This window comes from Neopsephotus bourkii, unplaced genomic scaffold (assembly GCF_033783945.1).
Source record: "Neopsephotus bourkii isolate Nb327-2 ecotype Australia unplaced genomic scaffold, CSIRO-AGI_Nbou_v1 NB_1825, whole genome shotgun sequence".
Lineage (NCBI taxonomy): Eukaryota > Metazoa > Chordata > Aves > Psittaciformes > Psittacidae > Neopsephotus > Neopsephotus bourkii.
The window spans coordinates 7,784,094-7,811,511 of NW_026902298.1; the positions used below are offsets into that span (position 1 = coordinate 7,784,094).

Here is a 27,418-nt window from a genome sequence, read left to right on the forward strand (position 1 = left end):
AAGTTCTTAGTCCCCACTGTTGTTTGTATTCATTTCGGGGGATCTGACTCTGAGACCATTCTAGAAAACATGTACCTGGGTTTCTCAGTACAGTCACCTCATATACGTGTGACATGGTAAAGTCAGTTCTCCCTTCTGTGCTTTACTTCTGCTTTAACGTCTTCTGTTTATGTGGGTACTGCGAAGTTTATGATGGTCTTTTAAATTTTTCCACTATAAGTTTTTACCCATTTTCCCATAGAATAATAATTTTCTGGAGAAACCTTTAGTTTGTGGGACAAAATAAGTCTTTTGCTGCTGTAGTTGGAAAAACCCAGATTGGAAAATATTCTGCTGTTCTTACTGTGAGACCTGTGAATGCAGCTGTCCCTACTTTGGAACAAACGTTACTTTCATTTTAGCCTGATCTGTACCATAGATTAAAAATGTTTCTGAAATCTGTATTTGAGCGTGTATAATAGACATATAATGGTAGTGTTGATATTGAAGGATGTTGTATGAGCCACAAACCACAAAGCAGCATCTGCACCTTTCTGGTTCCCTGTAGGATTCAGTTTTTTGATTGATTCTGCTATTTGAATGTACTGTCTTTCACTGAAGCCTTACCTGTGCAGTTTCTTGATGTACAGGATGATGTTTAGCAGTTGTATTGATCTCCTGAAATGTCCTTTTGCACTGGGAGAGGTAAGCTTGAAAGCCAGATCTAGTTTTAAGCACAGTTTGCTACAGTTCTATTTAGCAGAGAACCTGCTGGGGTTTTCCAGGTCCTTTGGGAGATTGGATGGACCTGGGATGAAAGGTCATCTTCCCTTCTATTACTCTTTCTTCCTTCCCCTGTCCTCCTTCCTCTTCTGTAGTAATTTGGTAGGCAGATTTGTTTCCATTATCCTCTGATACCAACATAAATTACAGAAGGAAATAAAAGGATGAAACGTAAAACTTTGTTATTAAATGCGTTACTTCCAAGAAAACTAAACTTGTAACTGACTAATGTTTAAGACTTTAGCTTACCTTTTCCTCTTTCTTCTTTGTATTGGCAGGCTAAAGAACTTGACCATGCCTCGTAGCCCAACATCAAGTGAAGATGAAATGGCACAAAGCTTTTCCGACTATTCTGTTGAATCTGAATCCGACAGCTCCAAAGAAGAAACCATTTATGACACAATTAGAGCAACTGCAGAGAAGCCAAGCAGCAGAATGGAAGACAGTCAGAGCAACACATTAGTGATTCGAATTATAATACCTGATCTGCAGCAAACGGTAAATCATATTGCATTACACATAAAATGAAGCTGAAACTTTGCTGGCTTCAGTCTGCAGTAGACCTGTTCTGTTCTCTTACAGTTTTAATATATTACAGGCAAAATTTATGTCATGTTTTCTTTTAATGTCTACATTTTGTACCCTGGTGGTATATCTGACTGATAGCCTAAACTGAAGACACCATCACACCCAAGAGAGTGTATTGGTATGTTAACTTGATGAAAGCTGGGATCATGAAGCAAAATACCTGTCTGATCTGCAATCAGAGGTGTTTGGGTAGAAGAAAGAGGATTAGAAAACTAATATTTATATTTCATCAGCAGATGAAGATTGAACCCCAAAATCACGTTATCTCTACAAAAGCCTCATAACTACATAATCCCACTGTTTTCTCTAATTTCTCTTTTCATGAGGTAGTTCGTGGTGTGATGCTAGAGGTCTAGCAGGAGGTCATCAAATTCTCTATCATGTTTGTTGCCTTTTTCTGTCATCCTCCATAACAAGATACCCTTCTTAAGTAGCTGCTGTCTTTCAGAGCTTAAAGATGAGAAAAGAGAAGTACAAATCAACTCCTTCCTTCCTCCTTTGTTGCTGTGCCTTTACTACATGGTGTTATTTCTCATACTTCAATCCAGAGAAATCAACACACTCAGTCTGGAGGAAGAACAAAGCTTGTAATTGGTTTTTACAATGACATGAAATCACTGTTTTATTCTCTCCCTCTTCCTGGCCACTTAAACTGGGAACATCTCAGAGAGGGTAAAATGAACCTTTTCTGGTGGACCAATAGCTGTTTCTCACATCCCTAAGTCTGTTGAACGAAAATAGGGACTTTTCAACAAAAGACAGTCTCTCTTATCTTACAGAAATAATTGACCAGACACTTAATTTGTTAAAAAAAAGGTCTCATTAATTGAGTAATTGTATTTCCTTTATGGTTGAATTTGTAAAGTTCAGCGTCTGGAATGTTAGGAGCATGAGGCTGCAGAACTTTGCTATTGTAACTCTGTAAGCAAAAGAATCATTGTCTTCTGCAAATGCTACAATAGGAATAAGAGTCTCATCACAGAGAAAATCTTGGGAGTTACTGATTCTATCTAGAACCACAAGTGTTTGATTAATTTCCTAAACTGTCCTGAGCTTCCCTGAATGCTGTTGTTGGGTTTTTCAGTTGATGGTAGTCTGAAGGCATCAGCCTTTTTCATTTCAAAGATGATTATACAACACATTCTTCTAATGAATGTGTGCTACATACATCACTCTGTGCTGACATTTAAGATCTACATCATACTGTGCTGCCACTGAAGATCTATCTCAGATGAAATTATTCCTTTCTTTTTAATTAAGTTCATTTATAGAGTGATAGAGATGGGCTGTCTGCAGGCTGACAGGGAAAAGTTGTTTTGACAGCATGGCCTCAGGTGTGGTTGTAGAGCTCTTCTTTAAAGCCCAGTCTGCACAGTGCTGCAGACATTCAGGGGAATGGGCGTCAGAGCTGAGAGCTTTCTCTCTTAAACTCTTGTACTTGAAATCTTTTAGATAAGGATTGCTGCTGAAATGCCAGTATCACTCCATTAGTTGGTATGGAATGATACTAACCCCTGTGAAGAGGAAGTGGTGTGGGACCTGAGCTGCCCAAAAACCCTGCAGAGGACAGAGCAGGACTGAGGCTGCTGTGAGCCACACATGGGGTTTGTATTAAGTCTTGGCTGAAGCAGTCATCACCTTGGGTCTTCCATTTCAGTAGTGATTGAAATACTAAAATCCCCTGTTTGTACATCTTTAAAGGATTTTGCCCATAGTGTACTCCTCTGTCAAAACAAATACTGATTGGCCGTGGTTAGGATGCTATTGATGATCCTACCAGCTTGCTGTGTCTTGGTCAGTGTTCAGTGCTTATGAACAGATCCAGTAAAATGGGAAGATTAACTTGACTTGGTAGGTTTACTCTGCTGTTAAAAACAGGGAGGCAGTAGCCTCCTGAAGCCCTCTTATTTCATTACTCTATTTCTTAGACCAGTACTAAGCTATTTATTGACACAATTGAAACAATTCTCATTTTTAAATCTAATTTTGTGCAGGAAATGAAATGAATCAAAAAGTATTTTTGGTTTTGTGTTTCATTTGATCATTTTTATTGCTTTACCTTCTGTACGTTTTTTTCCTTCTTAATAAACTCACAATGAAAAGTAACTCAATCATTTTAAATAGTTCTAGAGCAGATGATCCATTTCTGATTTAATTTATCAGCCCACAGGCTCTTATACAGATAAGTGAAAGCTGGGTTCAGGTTTGCAGGCAGGGAAACCAAGAGCTTAAATGTAGAATAGTAAAGTTTGGAGATGATCATAGTTCATGAGCTGTGGAATAGCTACAAGCCAAATCCAACACACACCCCATTTGCTGTATAATTATAATTGATTTAACAGAAGAGATATTTAAAATTAGTCTGTTTAATCAGAGGAGCATGAAATAACAATATAATGTTATGTTTTTATTCTTGCTTGTCTTATAGAAAGTATGATTAAGCAGATATTTGCTTAAAATGAGTAGTTTAGGGTTTTAGATACTCAGCCCATGGGGAAGCATTAAACACCTGGCCAAACCCAGTAGGAATAAAAGTTTGCTCCTCTGCAGTGGTTGGTGTAAATCACTTTTATTTAAGTGCATGTATGTAATAAGCATCAAATATCATAAGTAGGATAGGGTTGGAAAGGATCTTAAGCTCATCCAGTTCCAACCCCCTGACGTGGGTGGGGACACCTCACACTAAACCATGTAGCCCAAGGCTCTGTCCAGCCTGGCCTTGAACACTGCCAGGGATGAGGCATTTACCACTTGTTTTGGTGACCTGCACCAGTGCCTCAGTATCCTGACAGTAAAGAACTTCTTCCTTGTATTCAACCTGAACTTCCCCTGTTTCAGTTTGAACCCATCAGCCCTTGTCCTATCACTGCAGTCCCTGATGAAGAGTCCCTTTGCAGTATCCTTGTAGGCTCCCTTCAGACACTGGAAGCTACTCTGAGGTCTCCACGCAGCCTTCTCTTCTCCAGGCTGAACAGCACCAGCTTTCTCAGCCTGTCTTCATACGGGAGGTGCTTCAGCCCCTGATCATCCTTGTGGCCTCCTCTGGGCTTGCTCCAACACCACGCACAAATCAAAACAAGCAACTTGCTCCATTGTTTTTGTCATGATACCCAACTCGTTTGTGTTTTCCACTTTTTGGTTGTCACACCTTTAATATCAACATCTTCTGTTGAAGGGAATAACTTGTATTTTGCTATTCTGACAATCACATTTTGGAAGCAGCTGTGCAAACCATTTGTCACAGTTCTTCTCTTGCAGTGCAGTTCTGTGTGATTGACAACTTCATGTGTCTGGTGAAAAAGATGTGTTGGTTAGTAGGTTTTGAATAGGTAAATGTTATTCCTCAGTGATTCTGTATCATGAACATTGTTCCCATTGAGTTAATATCTACCCTTTAGCTGGAGGAGGTGAGCTATTTTTGCCCTTGCTTCTAGGCATACAGTCATGGAATTACAGAATCCCAGGTTGCAAGGGACCTCAAGGATCATTTGGTCCAACCTGACAGTCCTTCTGTTGTGCACAGTGACTTAATCTCACCAGTGTGAAGGGATGCAAGGTTGTAATTGTCTGTGTCTCTTATGGTCCAAAGAGCTTTAATATCAAACCCAAAAGTCTCACATGTCAGCACCCACTGTTGATGCACTATCTTGCTTCTAGACTTGGATTTTGAGTGGCCTAGTGTGTTTCTGACAGGGTTCTTGAGCCAATCAGGGCTTCTTCAGTGGTTCTTGTTAGAAAGAATGTGTATGTAGCTGGCCTTTAAGGCACTATCACATTTAATTTGGTCTTGGGATGCACCAAAAAGGTGGAAAGAACAGGTCTCGTGTCTTTCAATGCAAAATATCTGTTTCATATGTGCCAATGTCAGACCTGTCGAAAGCAAAGTATTTCTGAAGGTATATATTGCATATTACTGATGCAGCCCCAAATCTTCGTTCACGAAGTCAAGCCATGATGATGATGATGATGACTGATGCAGTGTGCATTAACACTGTAGAAGGATTTATTTTCCAGTGAAATCTATTCTGAAGAGCATTTTTCTTTGGCTGATGTGCAATCACTGCATCCTGTGTTGGAAGTGTGAGCGGTCAGGGATACAGGGCTGTACTTTGGGTGGGCAAAGAAGGGACTCCTGTGCTGCAGCTCTGCCATGGCAGCTGGGTACAAACGCTTCTCATGGCCCATTACGGGGTGAGTTGGCAGCACCAAACATTCCTAAGGTACATCAGAGGCAACAAATTGGTTTCTAGGCATTGCTGTCTGCTGGTCGCTTGTAACCAATGACTGCAGCATAAGCTACAGTGGCAAAATCCCTACATTTCTGAAATTCCTTAATTCCAGCCTGGTGAGAAGCAGAGAACTGGGAAGGATTTTCAAGGTTTTTAAGTCTTCTATTGCTTCATGCCATATAGTTCCTCCCATAAACTTACCCTAAGGTACATGTAGTTTCAAATTAACTGGAATTCTTACCTGAATACTGTTATTTTGTGCAGTTGTTGTGGATCAGACTGATTGTCAGAAGGGCCCAGAATAAAGTGGATGGTTAAATATCTTGCAGCATCCCTTTCACTTGGCTTTTCAAGCAGGCTTGCTGTGAAGATGTCCTTTCTCTGAAGAAGGATGTGAGCTCTGATGGTTGTGTTTCCACAGCACTTGTGCATTAGTTGTTCTAGAGGAATGTGTGCTGAAATACAACTCTTGATGTATGTTTTTGTCATGGAATTTGTAGTTTTATTGTGTGTGTTTGTATGATATTTGTAAATCTTAGAATGTAAGTTGCTATTTAAGTGTTTCTCATTAATTAGATTTTTTTAATGACTTTTCTTTGCAGAAGTGCATTAGATTTAACCCAGAAGCTTCAGTGTGGATTGCAAAGCAACGAATTCTGTGCACTTTGAATCAGAGTTTGAAGGATGTCCTGAATTATGGACTGTTCCAGCCTGCAAGCAATGGTAGAGACGGGAAGTTTTTGGATGAGGAACGACTTCTTAGGGAATATCCACAGCCAGTGAATAAAGGAGTTCCTTCACTTGAGGTATTTTTAGATCTGTTTGAAACTGTTGTATTCTGAGCTGCATTTGGGGTTGCTTTTGGGAAGTAATGATCAGCAAGTCTGAACTTGAACCCTTGCTCACTGAAGTGCTGGAGTTCAGTTGCTCAGTGGAGCTGTTCCATGTGTTATCCCTATAAGGTGGCAAATAATCAGCAGCTTTGGGAGGTCGGATTTTGAAGTTTTCCTCTACTGAGGACATGGGTGATGTGTCTTATTCTGTGATTTAATAAAGAAATGTAAGGTTTTGGATTAAGCTTTTGTGTCTCTGAGAAGGTTTGCAATAGTAGGGTAGCAGCTGGCAACTAACCAGCCTTTGCTTTCTGTCTCAGTGAAGCCTTTCCCCCTTCAAGACTCACTCCCTCTGTTGTGCCCTCCTTCACAGTGCACAGATTTCCTTTGTCTCCTGGGAAAGCAATAAAGGAAGAGAGAATGTGTATGTGTGAAGCAGTCACATGCAGACATTGGAATTTCCCCTCTCTTGCTCATGCAGCGGCTGTGTTCTGGGAGGATAAACTGAGCAGAGCTATTATGGCACTGGTTGAACATGGAGCAGAGCCAGCTCACTCTGAAACACAATATAGCAGGAAACTGGGGCCTGAAACTAGTATTTCATTAATTTTGGTCTTCCTTATACAGTAGCACATAAACCACTAATAATGTGCAGCTCATAAATGTACTCAACTATCACACAAATTCAAGGAAACAGGACCAGAGTTAGACAAGGCTTCAAGTCCAGCTTGTCTGGCAGTTTACTTCAGAGATTCATATTATCTCTGATCATCATTATTACATGATCATTATTATAATATAAGCAGAGATGCCCATATTATAGCCATAAGCAAATTAAATAGCCACTTCATTTCTCTTCTGTCATGTTGTTTTGTAAGTGTTCACTGCTAAGTTCATCTCCCTTCAGCTAAAGGATTGAACAATTCAGGGCTTAAAAGTGATCGTGGGAAAAGCTGGTGTTAGAGCCTCATTCAACACAGTCTTATTGTCCAATAGACCTGCACAGTGTAATTAGATAAAAATAAAGTATATGTAAAATTATATAAACCCCGTTATTTGTGCCATAGATGCCATACTGTGCCTGCAGGGTAGCAAATTGCTCAGGGTAACACATGAGTGAGTTTCAGCCACAAAAAGAGGCAATGATCTGAACCTCTGTAACTAGCTCTGATAAACATCAGGAGAACTATTCCCATATGTGAATTCTGCCTGTGTGGATTAAGGGATTTTTTCAGGAATCATTTTTTTTTCCTATTTCAGAAATGCTAAGCTGATATTTTGAAATATATTTTTTTTAAATTCAACATGCCATCCCAGTTCTTGTTCCTGCCTGAGGCTAGACATGAAAGTGCACAGAAATCCTTAGGGAAAAGCACTTCTCACTGTAATTCTTGCTTATTTCTATAGACTTCAGAGGCAGATTTCATTTTCCCTCCTTCTTCATTGATTTCAGTGTATTTATACAAGATGAATTTTGCTTACACAAACTGTCTAACTGTGATGCCAGTGTGAGCAGAGTGCTGATTTGTGGTGAATATTCAAAAGGAAATACTAAGTCTTATTTGAAATCTTGCCTAGATCTACATCATTGTGAATGATACTTCTCTTTATCAGGGACTATAGTGATAAGACAAGGGGTAATGGGTTCAAACTAAAACAGGGAACGTTCAGGTCAGATAGAAAGAAGTTTTTGTACTGTGAGGGTGGTGAGGCACTGGAATGGGTTGCCCAGGGAAGTTGTGAATGCTCCATCCCTGGCAGTGTTCAAGGCCAGGTTGGGCAGAGCCTTGGGTGACATGGTTTAGTGTGAGGTGTCCCTGCCCATGGCAGGGGGGTTGGAACTGAGTGATCTTAAGATCTTCTCCAACCTAAATCATTCCGTGATTCTGTGATACTTTCTGGTAAGGTCAGAAAATGACATTATGAGCTTTTGAGTAAAATAAGAGATTTAAAATGGGTTCTTTTTTTCTCCCTCAGTTTCGATACAAGAAAAGAGTGTACAAACAGTTCAATCTTGATGAAAAGCAGGTGGCCAAGCTTCACACCAAGGTAAGCCCAGTTGACTGGGGAAGTTAGCTGTTGCCTCCTTAGCAATGTAACATGTCTGAGGACCTGGAAGTAAGTAGTCCATTCCCACCTAGGCCTATTGCTGACCAGCAAACAGTAAGTGCTGACGGCACACAGGGATGTGTGAATTGTGATCTGAGAATTCATCTCATAGAAAAATTCCCATGTTTGACTCTTCCACGTGTATACTAGTAATTTTAAATGAACCTTACATTGTAAATACAACATGCTTTCAGCATGCTGTATCTATGACTCTAGACTCATTTGCAGGTCAGAGTTATAATGGTGATGACCATAAACTATGCTGAATTCTTACTGAATGAATATTTTGCTCATTTTTTTCCTTAAAACAGTAAAAACCTGGAATTTTATTACTGCATTTGAGTTTTGAACATTATACTTAAATAAATAAATGCATAAAGGGACGCTAAAAGAAATCTGGAGCGAGACTTTCTAGAATGGCCTGTAGAAACAGGCCAAGGGGAATGGCTTTAACCTGCCAGAGGGGAGATTGAGTTGAGCTGTAGGCAGAAGCTCTTCCCTGTGAGGGTGCTGAGGCGCTGGCACAGGGTGCCCCTAGAAGCTGTGGCTGCCCCATCCCTGGCAGTGTTTAAGGCCAGGTTGGACACAGGGACTTGGAGCAAGCTGCTCTAGTGGAAGGTGTCCCTGCCCCTGGCAGGGGGTTGCAACTGGATGAACTTCAGGGTCCTTTTCCAGCACAAACCACTCTGTTATTCTATGGTTATAAACCTCAGGGTTTATGATCTCGGTATAGAAGTCATCCGTCCAGGGATGTCAGTTAGCTTGTGTTCAATGGCAATAGATACTGACATAAATTGACAGAATATTTCAGTTTTAGTCAAAAATTTCTTTTTAAAATTAGAGACAGATTCATTTGTCACTCTCTTTTTCAGGCTAATTTGAGAAAGTTTATGGATCATGTCCACCACCTCTCAGTGGAAAAAATCACTAAGATGTTGGACCGAGGATTGGACCCGAACTATCATGACCTAGAAAGTGGAGGTTAGGACAATAAAACAAACACCATGAAGTAGTACCTTGGGTTTGCTCAACCTGAATTGATTAATGGGCTGAATCTCACATGCTCTTTCTGTTGCCTTCATAACTCTTTGCTAATGGAAGCTGTATGGTTTTGTAAGGAGAAAACATACTTTACAATTTTCCTTGAGCGGCATTTTTAACTGAACATTTTACAAACAAATATTCTTTATTTTATCAATTTGCTTATCTTCTTTCAAGTATATATATTCTGTTCCTTAGAAACACCCCTAACTTTGGCAGTTCAGCTTGACAATACCGTAGAAGTGATAAAAGCTCTGAAAAATGGAGGAGCACATTTAGACTTCAGAGCCAGAGATGGAATGACAGCTCTGCACAAAGCAGCCAGAGGCAAGAACCAAGTAGCCCTCAAGGTAAGTGCTTTCAGTGGCAAACAGTACATTATTTTATAGGAGACCAGTATATATTTTTTCCTGTTAGTGTGGTGAGGCACTGGAATGGGTTGCCCATGGAAGTTGTGAATGCTCCATCCCTGGCAGTGTTCAAGGCCAGGCTGGACAGAGCCTTGGGTGACATGGTTTAGTGTGTGGTGTCCCTGCCCATGGCAGGGGGTTGGAACTGGATGATCTTAAGGTCCTTTCCAACCCAAACCATTCTATGATTCTATATAAAGAAGAATGTTTTCAGTTAATTACTTTATTGTACTCAGTGGATCCTTTAATATGTGCTTGTTCTAGTGCTTCCTTGTGGCTTTCAGATCTTGAGAATCGTTTTCAGCAAAAAGGGCTTTTTCATTTCTGATTTTCATTTTTTTTTGGGTAGGATTTAAAAGTGGTGGAATTTAACCTTATTAACACAATGGAGAAGGTCTGTCTGAGGAAATAGAATGGCTTTATTATTGCTTATCTCTCTGAAAGCAAACACCAGTGGCATGGATTATATATTGTATCTTAACAGTCTTTTCTGTTAAGTATTTTTAAATCACTTTGATAGTTTAGGTTAAGTCTTACATTTATGGCTTTTGCTTATTTCCTTCTGACAGACATTCAGATTGCATGACATTTTTGATAAGGCATCTTGTAACTGAAGAGGTGAATGTGCTGCAGAGGTGATGCGGCATTTTCACAACTGTGATTCTGAACTTAATGAGAGGATGGAAATTGGACATTGCCACTCATCTTTTCTTTGCTATCCTGAGATTCCTTCAGATCCTAATTCTTCTGAGGTCATTTCTTCCTTAGCTTTTCTGTGTTGAATTCTGAATTGTATCAGCTTATAAATAAGTGAGCAAAAAATATATATTATGGCAAATATCACCCTTATGAATACTTTCTCAGGTAAAGTCTCTTTATAGTTAGAAGTCCCTCTGAAATCTGTTTTTTCACAGTTTGTGATTACTTTCAGACCCTTTTAGAGCTTGGAGCATCTCCAAACTACAAAGACAGCTGTGGCCTGACACCACTGTACCACACTGCTATTGTGGGAGGGGATCCTTACTGCTGTGAGCTACTACTTCATGAACATGCTACCGTCGGTTGCAAAGATGAAAATGGATGGCAAGAAATTCATCAGGTAGGAAAAATACACTTCTGTTTGGAGTTGAATTTGCAGGAGGAAATGGGCCAGGTGTGTTCCATGGTTAAACACTCTTTTGAAGGGCATTTGGGTGTGTTTAGTCCATGCACATACAAGTATGGCATTTCTTCCTTTTTCTATTTGCTTGTTACTTTGCATCCTGCTGTGGTGGGTTAGAAGTGGAAACTATTCTAGTGGAGTTCTGTAGCTTTGAAATCCTGTGGTTACTGTGGCTTTTGCTGCAGAATTAGCTCTAGTCCTATTTGTGTAATGGACTCTTGGAAGTTCAGCTTCCTATTAGAGGCACTTCAGTGAAAAAAGCGTAACTTGGTCTTCTTGTTAGATGCCAACTTTTGTATCCTTGGTAATACTTCTTCTGTGCTTCTCAGAGGTACTTTCTCCTTTATCTCTGAACTTTACAGGAAGGTTGTCGGGATCCTGCTACTCAGATCTGTCAGTGTGTTGCACTGAAGGAAGTTAAACTCTTACATACTCAGTTTCAGTCACTTTTCATTCCCTGTGTGTGTGGAAACTGGGATTCTAATGATTTTTCTTTTCCTTATTGTACATGGGTTTTAGTTTTATCTCCTGTTCAATGTGTGGATGAAGGTGGTAGTTTGTTCTATCAAGAAATATGATTTAGAAAAGTAATCATTTGAGATTCATGGTGCTCACATAGCTTGAATCAATAATAGTGCCAGAATTCATCATTGGTTGACTCACCATAGCTTATAAGATAGACCTCCTTAAGAGTAATCAGCCTCACAGACCTGCTTAGATCATCTAGGCTCACTTTCGTTTCTGTGCACTGATCTTTTTAGTGTAGAACTTCTGTTCTTTGAAAGAAGTGGGAGATAGTTTTGGTACCCAGGTTTCTGGGTACCCACATATCTGAACTTTTTCACTGTGTAGGAGTGTTTGGGTTGAGGTTGTTTGGAGCCATTTCTAGTAGGGGAGAGGAAAAAGCACATTAATTTACTACCATCATTTCTGAGGATGTTGAGGAAATGGGTTGTCTAGGTCAAAGTGTTATCCCATCTGGACTCATGGAAAATATAGAGAGAAACTCCCTGTTTTGAAAAGCCAGCTTCATAGACATATGGTTATTATTTTTCCTAATGCAACAGAGCTTTCCAAGCCTATTGTGTTGGTTGTAAACTTTGATTTATTTAGGATTACATCTGGATTATGAGCAATCTGTCTTCAGTAATAGATAATGGAAGTATTCCTCTATCAACTGAGAAAGATGGTGATATGATACAATCCCACATGCTTTTGTCTGTGTGAAAAAATTACCTTGCCTGCAAGGAAATAATTGATACCACATATTTTTAGTTTTAGTAACAATTTTTACCTGTATAAGTTAAGCCTTTAGGCTTAAGGTGGTTCATGCTGTGCTCGGAGAATAGTAAAAGGATTTCCTCTGGACATACCTGCCTTTCTCCATTGACTCTACGTAGGGAGTCCTGGTGAATAGTTGGTCGGCTCGCCTACCCCACAGACCCTTACAACAAGGGGAAGTGCAGCTCTCTTGCGCTGGTTGTCTTCCACCACCTACCTCCCCATAAGTGTTATTGTCAGATTGGCAAAGAAGCAGCAAAGTAGAGAAAGGGCTTAGTTTTAGTCCAGTTTATCGTGGTAGGAGTAGAATGTTGAAATTAGTTCTTGTATTTTATGATTTGTTGAAATAGTTACATCTGCACATTTATCCCTGGAATATTGAGTGACTTTTAGAGACTAGGCATGATTGATAATGTATGGCTAATTGTGTACTTGCTCTAATCTCTCACCCAGTCAGAAACACTGTTACGGTTCAGAATCACAGAATCAGCTGGGTTGGAAAAGAACTCTAAGATCATCAAGTCCAACCGTTACCCCAGCACTGTGAAGGCCACCACTAAACCATGTCACTGAGGGCCTTGTCTACACAGTGTGTTAACACTTCCAGGGACAATGACTCCACCACTGCCTTGGGCAGGCTGATCCAGTGTCTGAGCACCCTCTCTGTGAAAAAATTGTTCCTAATCTCCAGTCCAAACCTCCCCTGGTGCAGCTTGAGGCCATTTCCTCTTGTCCTGTCATTTATTCCTTGGGAGCAGAGCCCAGGCTTCTTCTGGCTCCATCCTCCTTTTAGGTAGTGGTAGTGATAAGGTCTCCCCTGAGCCTTCTCTTCTCCAGAGTCAACCCCCTCAGTTCAGATCCTTTTCTCCCTTTGCTTGTTGTTGGATGCTTACTTTCTGTGGCCTAGCCTGAAAATGTTCATGTTCCAATAACGCTAAATAAATAAATTGTAAATGAATAAACTGTTAAATAAATGCTGGTTTTCCCTTTCCGTGTGTTAAAAGATGCAGTGGGTAGTCTGTTAGGCTAGGATTTTGGATGTCACAGGTTTAATGTATCCATTGAGCAGTAGACTTAATTTTTCTTATCCAAATTGCAAGATGTGTCAGTTTGTAACTCCCACTGAAGTCAGTAATAATTAGGTACCTAAGACAGACTGAATACCTGTATCTCTTAGCTTAAAATCTATATTATTATATAGGAATGATACTGGTTTGAGATTATACAAAGTTAAAAATATTAGAAACGGGGAAGTGCTCAGTTGGGGTAGAAGGCAGTCAAGTAAAGGAGGCTGTTGAATGGAAATTCTGTGTTTTTTCCTCCAACTCATGTACTAATCAGGAAAGTTTCTCATTTCAGTGAAGTCTTGTTCATAGAGATGAATTTCCCACTATTCAGGATCAAACATTGATTTGTATAGCTGACAAAATAATGCTTGAAGATTTTCCTTCTTTTGGATCAGTGCCATGTGTATAGTGTGTGTCTGTTGATACCACAGAATCAAGATGATTACTTGAATTTTGGCCAAATTTCCCCAAACTCTTTTCACCCCTTCAAAGCGAGCTTTGCAAATCTCATCATCTTCAGTGCCATCTAGTGGGCAACTTTCGAAGCTTCACAGAATGAAAAGCCGGTTTTGTCTCCTTGCTACGTTTGACAGATAGGAATATTAGTGGATCAGAAGTACCAAATTTTGTGTTTTCTCAATCCCTTAAACTTCCAGCCCTCAAAAACTCAGATGCTTAAACTTGTGCACAGACTTGCTGGACCTGAAGTGAACACATCGGTGTTTAGGGGCAGGTGCGCATATCTGGGTGTTAATCCTCTCATTTAGTGCAGTGGTGGATCTAAAAGTTAGACCCTAAGTAAAACAGCATCTTTTCTGCTAGAAGTCTTTACCTGGAGTGCTTTGCTAGATGGCACAGTAACCAAAACACTGGTGTATCTCTTTTCAGGCTTGCCGATACGGACATGTCCAACATCTGGAGCACCTCCTCTTCTACGGTGCCGATATGTGTGCGCAGAATGCCTCAGGAAACACAGCGCTGCACATATGTGCCCTGTACAACCAGGTGAGCTGGTTCATACTTCCTCTGCCAGTGTCACAGAGTCCTGCCATCCTGCTTCAGGTACATAAAGGTCCCTGGCAGGAGCTGAGGGGTTCCTTCTGAATGGTTAAGTGATGGGGGGGATGTCTTGCTTCGAGGGAAGAGGAGTCCAGTCCCACAGAGATGTGAAAACAGTACTGGGATAGAGTGACACATAGCCAGGAGAAAAAACAGGTGTAATTGAGATACTAAATCTCTTCAGTCTTTAAAATTTCTTTGTTCAGCCTTGAGACAAGAAGGCTCAGGGGAGACCTTATCACTATGTTACGATATTTAAAGGGTGGCTGCAAACACCATGGAGATTCCTTTTTTGCAAGGAGTCCCATGGAGAAGGCGAGGGCTGACGGGCACAAGTTACTCACAGGGAGATTGTGGGTGGACACAAGGGGAAAACTCTTCACAGTGGGTATGATCAGCCACTGGAATAGTCTCTTCAGGGAAGTGGTGGATTCCGGCATGTTGGACAGGTTGCTGGGCTATCTAATCTAGGTCATGCTTTGACAAGAAAGGTTGGACCAGACGATCCTTGAGGTGCCTTCCAGTGTGGGGATTCTATGATTCTGAATCTTTCATGTCTGCCCACAGAAACAGAGGGTGATTTAGTTTTCTGTTGAAGAAGTTTACTGGTTTGATGTTAGGTTTTCCTGAGATGTAGTTTCCTTGCTTTTAATGCATTTGGGATAAGTTTCCCATTATTAAGGATCTGTAGAGGCAAGTTACACTGAAGAACAACATAGCTCATTATTTTTCATTTGATTTATATAATATGCAATGGACATAGTGTTACAGGTTATAGGTTTTAAACAGTGGTGTTAGAAACTAGAAAGAATATAATTAAAACCTACCTTTTAGTGTTTTATTCACTTATTACAAATAAGGCTGCTCATTGTAGGTGTATACATATTGATTAGAAAATATAACTTCATGTTCCACAGCTTTTTCTATCATATCTAAATATTTGTTTCCTACTCAGAATTTATTGCTGTTTTGCTAGAGATTAAATTCGAATGAAATAAGAAATACTTGGAAAATAGCAAGGAAATGTATCTATCTGTAGATGACACAGGAGATAATGGATTCTCTGCTGTTTACAACTTGTGTAGCCATTTACAGATGGTAGAACCATTTGATTTGATGGCATTTCGTACTTTCTTTGTGTGGAAGGGATAGAGAGGGAATAAGTTTTACAGGTTTGTTAAAACATAGCAAATGTAATGTTACATTGAATCAGGAAAACACAAGTCATGGGATGTGACTGTAACATCTGTTACAGCATCTGCTTCCTCATTAATCACCATCTTAGTTCTTGTCAAAAGCCTTGTCAAGACATATTCCTCAATTAGGTCTAAAATACCCTCAACATTTTTAATAAATAGAATTTTGGGAATAATTTGATATTTTTCAAGACTGCTGACTTGCTGTGTGTGTGTCAGAATTGCTATCATGTCATAGAATCCAATTGTACAAATCCTGTTAATGCTGATTACTCAGAGTGCACAGCACTACAGGGAAGCAGTGCCATTCTATTGCTGCTTGCTCACTGGCTACCACTCCTGTTGAAAAAGAAGTAAATTAAAAATACTCACTTTAACCTCATTTACTTTTGCAGAGGCAGAATTGGGAAGCCCAGACCATAAATAGACATAGAAATGTAAAGCCCTGAACTAGCCTCTGTTGTTTTTGTAACCATTTTACTGCAGTGCTTTCATGGCTGTAGTTGTTTACAAGATCACACACTTGTAGGTTACTGCATATGATTTATCTTTCATGTATGAAGGTATTTTTCATGTATGCTTACCTCCTGACCTCAGTGGAAAAAAGATTCCGTAGAAGACTTGGAGACTCTCATTGAAATTGCATCTAGAAATATGCAAAGAGTTTCACAGTCATTAAGCTTGACTTTGTGACTGGGAGTTTAACATCTCATGACTACACTGTTAGGCTTCTTTTTTCCTTAATTGTAGAATAGCTAGAGTTGGGAAGGACCTTAAAGCTCATCCAGTTCCAACCCCTGCCAGGGGCAGGGACACCTTCCACTAGAGCAGGTTGTTCCAAGCCCCTGTGTCCAACCTGGCCTTGAACATTGCCAGGGGGCTGTGAGCCATAACTGTGCTGACCTTTTCCAGTGCCCCTTCTATTGAAATCTGTTATTAGCTATTGTGAAAGGAATGGTGTTGGCCTGTTCTGAATGGAGAGAATGTGAACAGTATCCTTTTTACCTCTTGACTCCTGTAGAGGGAGGCATTACCCACTGTATTTTCCCTTCCCGTCTTCCATGTGGAATTTTCTGATGCTGTTTTCTGTTTTCCTGAGTGTCAGCTAGATGCTGATCTGAATAAACTCTCGGGTTTTAAACTTATTTCATAGCCCTTCTGTCACTCATCAGAATCTACACAGATCATATGTCTCTATGTTTTGCAAGTTAAAAAGCCTGGGATAAAGTGTAACTTTCTTCAGTTGGTGGATTGGATTCTATATGAAAACTGTTACAGTATTAAATCAGGTAATTAGATCTCAGACAAGAAATTGAATCTCATCTGCTGACAAGCCCACACTGAAGTCTAAAAAGCTATTGCATATTCAGTTTATGTATGATATAATGAATGAACAATACTAAGCTCTCAATAGCTGAAGTTATTAGGTTGTCAGAGCTAAAAGAGGTGCAAACAGGAGTTATAGCATTTGTAGGCAGCACCTTGATGACAGAGAGCTCTGAAGCGTGGAATTTCCATTGAATTAACAAAGGAAAAGTAATCAAAATTGTGTCTGGTGGTGAGTTTTTTGCTTGTTCTCCCTGATTTATTCGCCTTAATACTGGAAGGATGAGGAGGAGAAAAGAAGGAGAGAGCTGAGAATGCTTCTGTTTTAAAAGAATAAATAAGCAAATGCGGTGTTTAATCCAAGTAAGTTTTCTTGAAAATCCTTATGTTGAACAACTCCGAGCACTTCTGTCAAAATTCTACTTATCACAACCATTGAATAAATAAACCACTTTGTGTGTGTTTTGTTACACTGCAGACAGCTTAAAGCTTGTAGAGTTTTTAAATCTATAACTCTTCTGGTTTTGTAGTGTTGAATGATTTACCCTGATAAGCAGATGGATAATCAGCCAGTAAGTGCAATATGTTTCTTAACATCAGGATTTCTATCCTCAAGTTCTTGATCAGAATTGAGCCTTTTAATGCTGAAGGGCTCTACTAACATTTCCAGTGTATTTACTAAGTAGTACTAGCAGGAATGGTGGAATAGTTGTTATTATGGGAATATAATAGTGTGCAAACCCAGAATCATTTAGGACTCGGTCAAAAAGCAATTTGTGGAAAAGTAACTCTGAAAGTAACTTTATTATTTTAACCTAGAGATCTTCCTCCAGATTGCAGCACATGGACTCCTTTTTGATACAGAACACAGGAAAATAAGAGAAACATTTTGACATTGGACACATTGTTCTTGGCCATAGAATCATAAATGGTTTGGGTTGGAAAGGACCTTAAGATCATCCAGTTCCAAACCCCTGCCATGGGCAGGGCCACCTCATGCTAGACCATGACACCCAAGTCTCTGTCCCGCCTGACCTTGAACACTGCCAGCAATAGAGCATTCACAACTTCCCTGGGCAACCCATTCCAGTGCCTCACCACCTTCACAGTAAAGAACTTTCTCCTTATATCTAACCTGAACTTCCCCTGTTTCAATTTGAACTCATCACCCCTTGCCCTATCACTGCAGTCCCTAATGAAGAGTCCCTCTTCAGCATCCTTGTAGGCCCCTTTCAGACACTGGAAGCTGCTCTGTGGTCTCCACACAACTTCTCTTCTTCAGGCAGAACAGCCCCAGCCTTCTCAGCCTGTCTCTGTATGGGAGGTGCTCCAGCCCCTGATCATCCTTGTGGCCTCTTCTGGACTTGATCCAACAGCTCCATGTCCTTCTTATGCTGAGAACACCAGAACTGCACATATGTCTTCCTGTGTGCAGAGATACTGAGAACACACCTAATGTGCAGATTTAAAATGCAAGCAAATAAGACTATTCCAATTTTATTTTATTGAAGTTACTGTTGATGGGATGATTAATATATCAATTTGAGATAGTGGTCTGTTCTGTGGTTTCAGTCTGTGGTGCACAATAGGACGTGTGGGACCAGAAGAGTGGGATAACCTCTTCCCCAGATGTATTTGTGATAGCCCTCTGATGGAGGAGACTTAAGTGGGATCAAGAATCCAGTGTGATAAATTAGAAAACATAATGAAGAAAATGATTTTCAACCCTATTTTCTTCATATTCACAACTCAGAACCCAGTCAATAAGTGTCATTTCTGTCACTAAAATAGCTGAATTGTGTGATTGTTTTCCCTGGCAGCAAATTTACTGTTAAAAATGAAAGGTAACACATTGAAATACTGGATTAAGTAGAACTCAGTAACACAATGTGACAAGAAATCTGCAAAGCACAACAGAAGTAACAAATATTTCTGATAAGGAAACAAAAACATTTTGAAATGTGAACTGCTTTGCGTAAGGTCCTACGATGAGCATTAAAGATTACTAGTAGGAAATAACAGTCTTTATATGGATCATCAGGAATTCCAGTATTCCAGGAACCATGCCAGAGCCACAGAGGAGTTCTAGAAGGTTATGGCCAGTTGTATTTTACAGCAGTGGGGAATCAGAACTTTAGCAATTCACTGTCTTGGTCCAAAAAGGTTGTTTTTAAGGCATTTTGTTTGCAGATTTCCTCAATTCAGAGGGTCTGAAGCCTACTTTTCTCTTGTAGAATGGCTGTGTTGAGTTTACACTGTAACTATTACTATTTTTCAGGGGAAAAGAGAGAGGGTAAGACTGGTCAGTGTGGGGTGTATAGCCAGCATGCGTAATTGCAGGTATATGAAGAGACATACAGAGCATTAAATGTTTAAAGATATGGTGGAAATAAACCTCAAAGTAAGCTCATGCAAGTGGTAAAGTTGCTTTGTTTCATTTTTAGCAGTAGGGGAGGATACAGTTCATCCCAGGTGCTATTTCCTGCACTGTGAACTGTACTGTTTTCCCTACAAAATAGGCAGAGACCATGCAAGAGTCAAGCTGCATTTTGAACCAACACATTTCCTGCAAAATCTGATTTGTCAGGTATGCAATTTCCACAGGACAGCTTCTTAAACCTTTAGTAGGATCTTTACCTCTCATTCGTGTACATGTTTTACACTCACATATTTTTTCTACTCTAACACACTGCGAAGCACCTAAAGCCTTGTCAGATTTAAACTAGTATTTTAACAACTTAAGTTCTGAGATTATTTATTCATTTTGCTTACTTCTTACCTAGGACAATACATACAAAACAGCAACACATAGTCACAGTGTCACTTTAGTAACCTAAAGACTCTTACTAATAAGTCTACTCTTCTACTGTTTTCAGGAGAGCTGTGCGAGAGTGCTGCTGTTCCGGGGAGCTGACAAGGAGATTAAGAACTACAACAGCCAGTCTTCATTTCAGGTAACAAAGAAACACCCCTTCCCTCTGCCACTCAGAAATACTTGAAGGAAAATCTCACATGAAGTTGGTTTTGTGGAGAAGTTACACTGCACAAGGCTGAAAACAGCTGTAGAGTAAGATAACTCCTGTCAGTCTGAAAACTGGCGTTTGTTTAATGTCATAAATGAAGGTGATATTGGAATAACTAAGAATGAGAGAAAACCACATTCCCTTAGCTGGTCTGGAGACATTGTCAATGAGCTTGAGAATTACATGAGCTGCTGATGACAAAACATGAAGTCATTGACGTCCTGCAGTCTGATGCTTTGGGATTATCTCCAGTCCCATGTAAGAGACATCCAAGAGTCCATGTAAGAGAGATCCAAGGAGTGAACAGGCAGCTCAGCTTTGCTTGGACCTAGTTGACTTAGCCAGAAAGAACGTCTTTCTTCCTTGCATATGAGGCCAGAGAGCTAGGTTAAGTTTCAGGATGGGATTGCTATAATGCACTGTCAGTGGTAAAAGTTGAAGCTGTCATTTCTATCTCCAGAAGCAAATAACTGTTTCTTCAGATTAGTCAAAATTTCCTAGATGGGTTTTCACTATTAAAGTATTTTTATGAAAGCTCTCTTAAAATCCAAATGGAAGAGAATTGTTTGTCCAAAGGGTTGTCAGGTATGGCTGACAACCTTAAACTCTTATTTCGAAGCAGTCTTAATTAGCCTGGGTTTTGAAGGAACATTCATAATGCAAACTGACATGTGAGAAATAAGGATGAAAGCTGCAATGTTGTAAGAAAAAGGAACAGAAAGAATTCTTTTCAAGTTATGGAAAAAGGTGCTTCTGGAAGAAGGATGGCACAGTGCCACTGACAGGTACTGTCCTGGTGTGAAATGTGAGAGGCTATTTCCCAGAATCAAGTAGTCTTTCAATCAAAACAAGTTCTGCTTAACCTTCGCTTGTCGTATCTTTCCCATTACATCCTCAGCCTACTTTGGATAATGCTTGTGTAGAATTCAAGGATGCTTTTGCTCTTTTTTCATGCTTTGACAAGTGAAATAGTTGAAATACTACCTGTGTCCATGTGGGATTCCGAGTTGCCTCCTCAAAAGTTTTGTGCAGAAAATGCCTCTGAGTTTCAGGCTTTTAAAACTCAGCCAAATAATTCTGTATCAGTTTAACAATCTCCACATTTTGAATGTTTTCTCGGTGTAAATTGTGTATCTCAAGCCTGCAAATCTCAGCCAGTTCATTGTTTACTTTTGGGACCATTTTCCCAGACTGGGAAAATGGTACATTAACAGTTTAATTTCAGGCATCATATTTGAACTGCTGCTAGTTTGCCATCTAAATATATACTCAGCACAAGAGTACGTAATATTAATCACTGCACCTTAGAAGTATGGAGTGGTTAGGAAATGGACTAAGAGGAAACCTTGATTGTTAGAGGGGTGGGTTCTGGTGTCATCTCTTTGCTGTTATTAATTTATGTCTTTGAGATTAATTTTTCTTTTTGTTCTAGTATTTTATGCGGGGGAAGGTAAATGGCAGGTTTAATAGTTCGCATTTGTCTTCCTCTTTGTATTGACTCTTCTTTCTCTTAGAACACAAAAATACAGGGGGGAAAAAGGCAGAGAAGAAAACATTTTAAAGGCTAGAGGTGATGGTTGTAAGGCTTCAAGACATGAAGAATGAGTAACCAAAGCCAAATAAAACTAAGGGAGCACAGGAGACAGATGGAGTAATTTTAGGAGAAGGGTATAGCTGTGGAAGCGCATTTAGTGACCAGTGAACTATCTCATAGCCCTATGGAATAAAATCCTTTCTGTTACCATTAATTATATGTTACTAGATAATATTATATTATACAATATTATTATATGTTTTATATGTTATATATTATATGATCATCCCAATGTGCTGGGCATTGGTGAGGCTGCACCTTGAATCCTGTGTTGAGCTCTGGGCCTCTCATTACAAGAGAGACATTGAGGTGCTGGAGGGTGGCCAGAGAAGGGCAATGGAGCTGGTGCAGGGCCTGGAGCACAAGTGTGATGGGGAATGGCTGAGGGACCTGGGGGGTTCAGTTTGGAGAAGAGAAGGCTCAGGGGCGACCTGATCGCTCCCTGCAACTGCCTGACAGGAGGATGGAGCCAGGAGGGGCTGGGCTCTGCTCCCAGGGAACAAGGGATGGGACAAGAGGAACTGGCCTCAAGTTGCACCAGGGCAGGTTTAGACGGAGCTGAGGAGCAATTCCTTCCCCAAAGGGTGCTCAGGCATTGGAACAGGATGCCCAGGGCAGTGTTGGGAGTCATTGGCCCTGCAAGTGTTCACACACTGTATAGACAAACAAGGCCCTCAGTGCCATGGGTTAGTGGTGGCCTTGGCAGTGCTGGGGTAATGGTTGGACTTGATGATTTTGAAGGTCTTTTCCAACTTGGTTGATTCTGTGATTCTATGGTGTCTTACTTTAAGGGGTAGGGAATGTAGGAAAAATTCTAGGTTCTATGGCTGGAGTGAGTAGAGAAAACCCTGATGCCAACACTGCAATAAAGCAGCATTAGAATTAATTCTTGGCCATCTGTTGCTGACCCAGTCGATCAAACACCACAAGTGGAGCTGTTATAAAATTATGCAGAATCCCCTTGAGTTAATAGGATTTTGCATACTAAAAATGTTTACTCATGTAATCAGTAGCAAGGAACATGGAAGCATCTCAGATGTACATAATGAGACTGGTTGTAGCTGCAGCGTCTATTCCTTTGAGTAACCTCCATTATGTTCCTTTCTCAGAACTCTAAAAGGGTGATTCTTTTGAATTGCTGCTGAGAAAACCGGTGATATGAAAACTGGGTTATTCCGTAAAACAAAAGCTCCCAGACATGGAGAAATTTGTGTGTTGCTTTCAAGGCCTGCCAAAGCTTTATTTATTTGGATGAAAATGAGCAGCATGAGTTTGTATCTAGCGTTAGCTAGATGAATGTAGTGTAATTTTACCACCAGAGAGGATGTGCCTGTGTTCACTTCCTACCAAATCACAGTGCTTATTAAAACAAGCATGGATTTGTTGGATCATATGGAAGGAAAATTAATCTGGGCTGAACTTTGTTGCCACCTCATTCGGTTATACCACACTGTGTGAACATCTCTGCCTGGGATCTTTTCAGTGTCTAGCAGAGTAAGTGTTGGAATGGTCTAGCCAGGTGTCGACGCCACAGGAAAGCTTGACTGTATTTCCTAATGAAGCCCTTAGAACCATAGAATAGTTAGGGTTGGAAAGGACCTTAAGATCATCCAGTTCCAACCCCCCTGCCATGGGCAGGAGCACCTCACACTAAACCAGGCCACCCAAGGCTCTGTCCAACCTGGCCTTCAGCACCACCAGGGATGGACCATTCACAGCTTCCCTGGGCAACCCATTCCAGTGCCTCACCACCCTAACAGTAAAGGATTTCTTCCTTATATCCAATCTATACTTCCCCTGTTTAAGTTTCAACCCATTACCCCTTGTCCTATCACTGCAGTCCCTAATGAATAGTCCATCCCCAGCAGCCCTATAGCCCCCCTTCAGATACTGGAAGGCTGCTTTGAGGTCTATTTTCACATCTGTTAGCTACCTTTGAAGGAATGTGTTTCATCCTGGCTGATTACTGGGGTCCCTTACGTTAGTAATCAGTGTTGAGTATGGTTGATGTCACCTGTAGCTGAAAGTCTGTCCGTGACTGTCAGCTGTGATAGACTGTGCTGATAGGCTGTACCCTGCAATCACAGAATATGGGTCAGCAGGAATTTCACAGAATCATAGAATCACAGAATGGTTTGGATTGGAAGTGATTTTAAAGCTCATCTAGTTCCACCCCCCTGCCATGGGCAGTGACACCTTCCACTAGACCAGGTTTGCTCAAGTTGGCCAATGTGGTCTTGAACACTGCCAAGGATGGAGGATTTCTCTGTATGTCTTTTCTGTGGGGTCTCCCCCCCCAGTTAGTGAGTATTAATGCTTGTATGGTTGTGGGGTCAATCTCCTCCCTCTGTCCTCCCTGTGGATGTTTCAGGTGGGTTGGGGCAATTCCTGCATCACTGTGACCAAGTGAAGAAATTGTGTATACTGTGTGTTCTAGTTAAAGGATGACCAGCAATTAGAGGTAAAATGAAACCAGGAATTAGAGGTAAAATGAAACCTGTGCTGCATCATTATATTCTATTGCCAGCTCTGTTTATCCATCATTCTCTTATCCATCCCGTCCTGGCTGGGTAACCTAAATACCTTACACACTAATTATTCTGTACTAACAGATGGAAAAAACCCATTGGTATTACAGATCTGCAAGTGCTACCTAATGATAAACGTGGGGCTTGGCCATTTTTCCTTTGAAGTAACTAAAATGGAGGCAGGGATGTGCTTTCCTTCATAGGAGTGAAGTTGGATGTGCCCTCAGCCATGCCTGTTGTGATCACTGCTTGTGCCTCCACAGCAATTCATTTATACCTTACGATAGAACTTGCCAAAACATGTTTGCCACCAACACACAGTACATGATTTACAGGTCTCATACACTGGCTTACAAATGCTGAAATGTAACTTCTGTTCCAGCTATAGGTTAACTTTAAAGTTTCCAATTGTTTTAGGGTTTATTTTGCCTTTATAGTTTCTATTTTATTAGAAAAACACAAATTACCCTTTCAGAAAAATAGGCTATCCATGGTATCCTATCAACACCCATAGTTTTCCACACATTATATGTGCTCCTAGATTAAAATAATTTCTTGCTTATATGGCAAATAATAATCCAGTAGCTTGGAAATCTCAGTTTTGCAGTGTTTGCAAGCTGTTGATACTCTGTTGTGTAAGTGAAAATGAACCTTGTTTATCATGTTTTTCCTTCTTTTAGTAGCAGAAGCTCTATGAGTAATTCATGTGATTTCATATGGACTATACAGCACTTTCAAGCTTAGAGCTCATAGCGCTAATAATTTGTCAGTGTTTCTAAAGCATGTGTTCAGATGTACAGAAGAATCATTTCAAGGTGGCATTAGTGACACCTTTTAATGGCAGAGTTGTACCTGAGAATGATTTCTCTTAGGTGTACCTTAGTATTGATCATTGCTGTCCCAGACTAGTGTGGGCTCTCGTTGTGCTGATGTTACATAGATGGCAGGAGGAGCATCGGTCTACAAGCTCCCCTGCAGGTAGAACTGTTCCTTTCAGTGTGTTGGCTCTACAGCTATTTTCAACTGCTCACATTTTTGCCAGGTTTGAGTCATTTGAAATGAAATTTTCCATGCCTGGTATCAGGCAGCATTGTTCAGAAAAACACAATGATTCAGCTGTTTCGGTGGATGGGTAAGGGAAAACATGTGTTGTTTTGCTCATACTGAGAAACTCTGTTGACCCACCTCTTGCTGTCCCATCTCCCCTGTTATGTTGTTTCGATTTGTTTTCTTTAATTGCCCTGTATGTTGTCGCTGATCTCCATGTTAATATTATGGTTCTGTAAACTGGTTTGCAGTCTGACTCAAATAGTGGAGCTCCAAAGCCAGAGTGCATGTTTGGGTGCTCAGCTGGCTGGGGGGGAATAGAGTCAGGCACAACTGGGTATGGGGAAGTGAACATTGAGCTTGGAGGTGGGTGAGACAGCAAGAGACTGGCTGGGAGCCTGAAAGAGCTGGAAGAGTGAATGGAGCAAGACCATTGGTTGGGGGTTTGAACTCTATGGTCTTTAAGGTCCCTTCCAACACAAACCATAATGTGATTCTAAGATGGATGAGAGTCTTGCGGACATTTTTAATCATCAAGGGCAGAAGACAAGGGAATGAGATTAGAGGGAAAATGGGGACTAACTGTAGGAGAAGGGAGACTTGCTTGGGTAGTGATGCTGGGGAGGAAGCCTCAGACTGGGGAGATGAAGCTGGGTGGCCAGGGAGGACAGGGCTTTCACAAGGTGGACATGCATGCAGTGCTCCCAGCCCTGCTAGTGGCTGAAAAATCAATTATATTATGCAGCATATCACTAGAATGGCTTCTCAAACCCCAATTTTGATTTAGGTTATTATAATTCTTGATTTCTATCTTTTTGATGAAATTTACAGGCAAAGGACAAGAAGTTATTCTCAGGTATTGTTTTTGCCTCTGACTTTTGAAAGGGTGAAATTCGGGTTTTAAAACTAAAAATCTCTGTGTGGTGCCAGAAAAAGGCATCTTAATAAATACTTAGCAAATATAAAGAATGTTTTCTCTTTTGGTGTTAAAATATGTAACTGTCAATGGAGCAGGTGAGTTGCACAAGGACAAGTATTTATTTTCATCCTTATTCCTTTCCTGGAGCACCAGGGTGAAGAATGCGTTATTGAATATTGGGTATTGCTGGCAAAAAAGATAGCTCTCTTCTCATGCTGCATTCTGCCTTTAGTCAGACTTTCAGCTTTTGTCCTGATTTGAGTCAAACAATGGAATTTATTCATACTTGCTTCAGTGGATTTATTTTCTGTGTTGATCAGTTACATTGTGGTTTGTAGTACAGTAATAAGGTAAAGGCCAATCTGTCATAGAAGTGTACAGTCTAATTCGCACTTAGTCATTTGTCCTATTTAGATGCTGATAGGAAAAGATTTAAGATTTTAATAATAGAAAACCTCCAAAAGTACTAGAATAAATCTAATAGTAAATTCTGCAGGATGGCTCTTGAAGACTTGGGTACAGAGGTGTTAGTAACAATTGCATTTACCACTTTTAAATCTACACAAGTAACCATCCCAGAACAAACTATGGATTTTGCCTTTAAAAACAAGGAAATGAATGTTTATATGCAGGACTACTCAACATACATTTGTCTTAGAAAGACATAATTAAAATAACCTAAAAAGGAGGAGTCTTATGGTGATATATCCAGGTGCAAACAAGGATTAGTTGTGGTATGTTTTCTCATCACTTTACCTTGGAGTGCTATTTATACAGAGGAACACATGTTCTCCTTTGAGAAGCAGGCGTATTTATGCTTTTGTGATGCTGATATATCTGTCAGGGTATTAAGGGAAATGTTGGCAAATGAACGTATTCCTGAGAGTAGTAGGGATACAGGATGTTGTTCCAAGTAATGCTTCCAATGGCAAAGTGCTTGATAGCAAGTTAGAGGTGACCTCAAGTGTCAGCAGGTTTCCTGCTGTTGTCAGGTTTGAAGTATTGACAAACCATGAGGCAGATGCTTCTCCTGACTGCCACATGAAGTGCAATATCCAAGGGTCACTTTTTGGTTCATGATCCAGCTGGTGACAGGAAGATAAAGCTCAAGTAATGTTCCTGCTGAAAACATGAAACAGCAAAGATGCTTCTTCCTCAACTGTTTCTGAAGATACTACAGCTAATTTTGAAGCTAGACCTCAGCCCAATGGGCTTTCATTAATACTCTCGCTTGGCTTAATAAG

The 27,418-nt window shown here is 40.4% G+C and overlaps 1 protein-coding gene across 2 annotated transcripts in view; it reads left to right on the forward strand.

The window, feature by feature from the left end:
• The window catches only part of SHANK2 (SH3 and multiple ankyrin repeat domains 2), a 339,902-nt gene that overhangs the window by 23,058 nt on the left and 289,426 nt on the right, over positions 1-27,418 (forward strand). For both annotated transcript variants that reach the window (XM_061343497.1, XM_061343498.1), the window contains exons 2-9: positions 1,041-1,260; positions 6,182-6,385; positions 8,390-8,461; positions 9,394-9,502; positions 9,761-9,912; positions 10,904-11,071; positions 14,371-14,487; positions 19,940-20,017. In XM_061343497.1, the coding sequence (XP_061199481.1) occupies positions 1,057-1,260; positions 6,182-6,385; positions 8,390-8,461; positions 9,394-9,502; positions 9,761-9,912; positions 10,904-11,071; positions 14,371-14,487; positions 19,940-20,017 (1,104 nt within the window). In that variant the 5' untranslated portion in view covers positions 1,041-1,056. The remainder of the gene's footprint in view (positions 1-1,040; positions 1,261-6,181; positions 6,386-8,389; positions 8,462-9,393; positions 9,503-9,760; positions 9,913-10,903; positions 11,072-14,370; positions 14,488-19,939; positions 20,018-27,418) is intronic.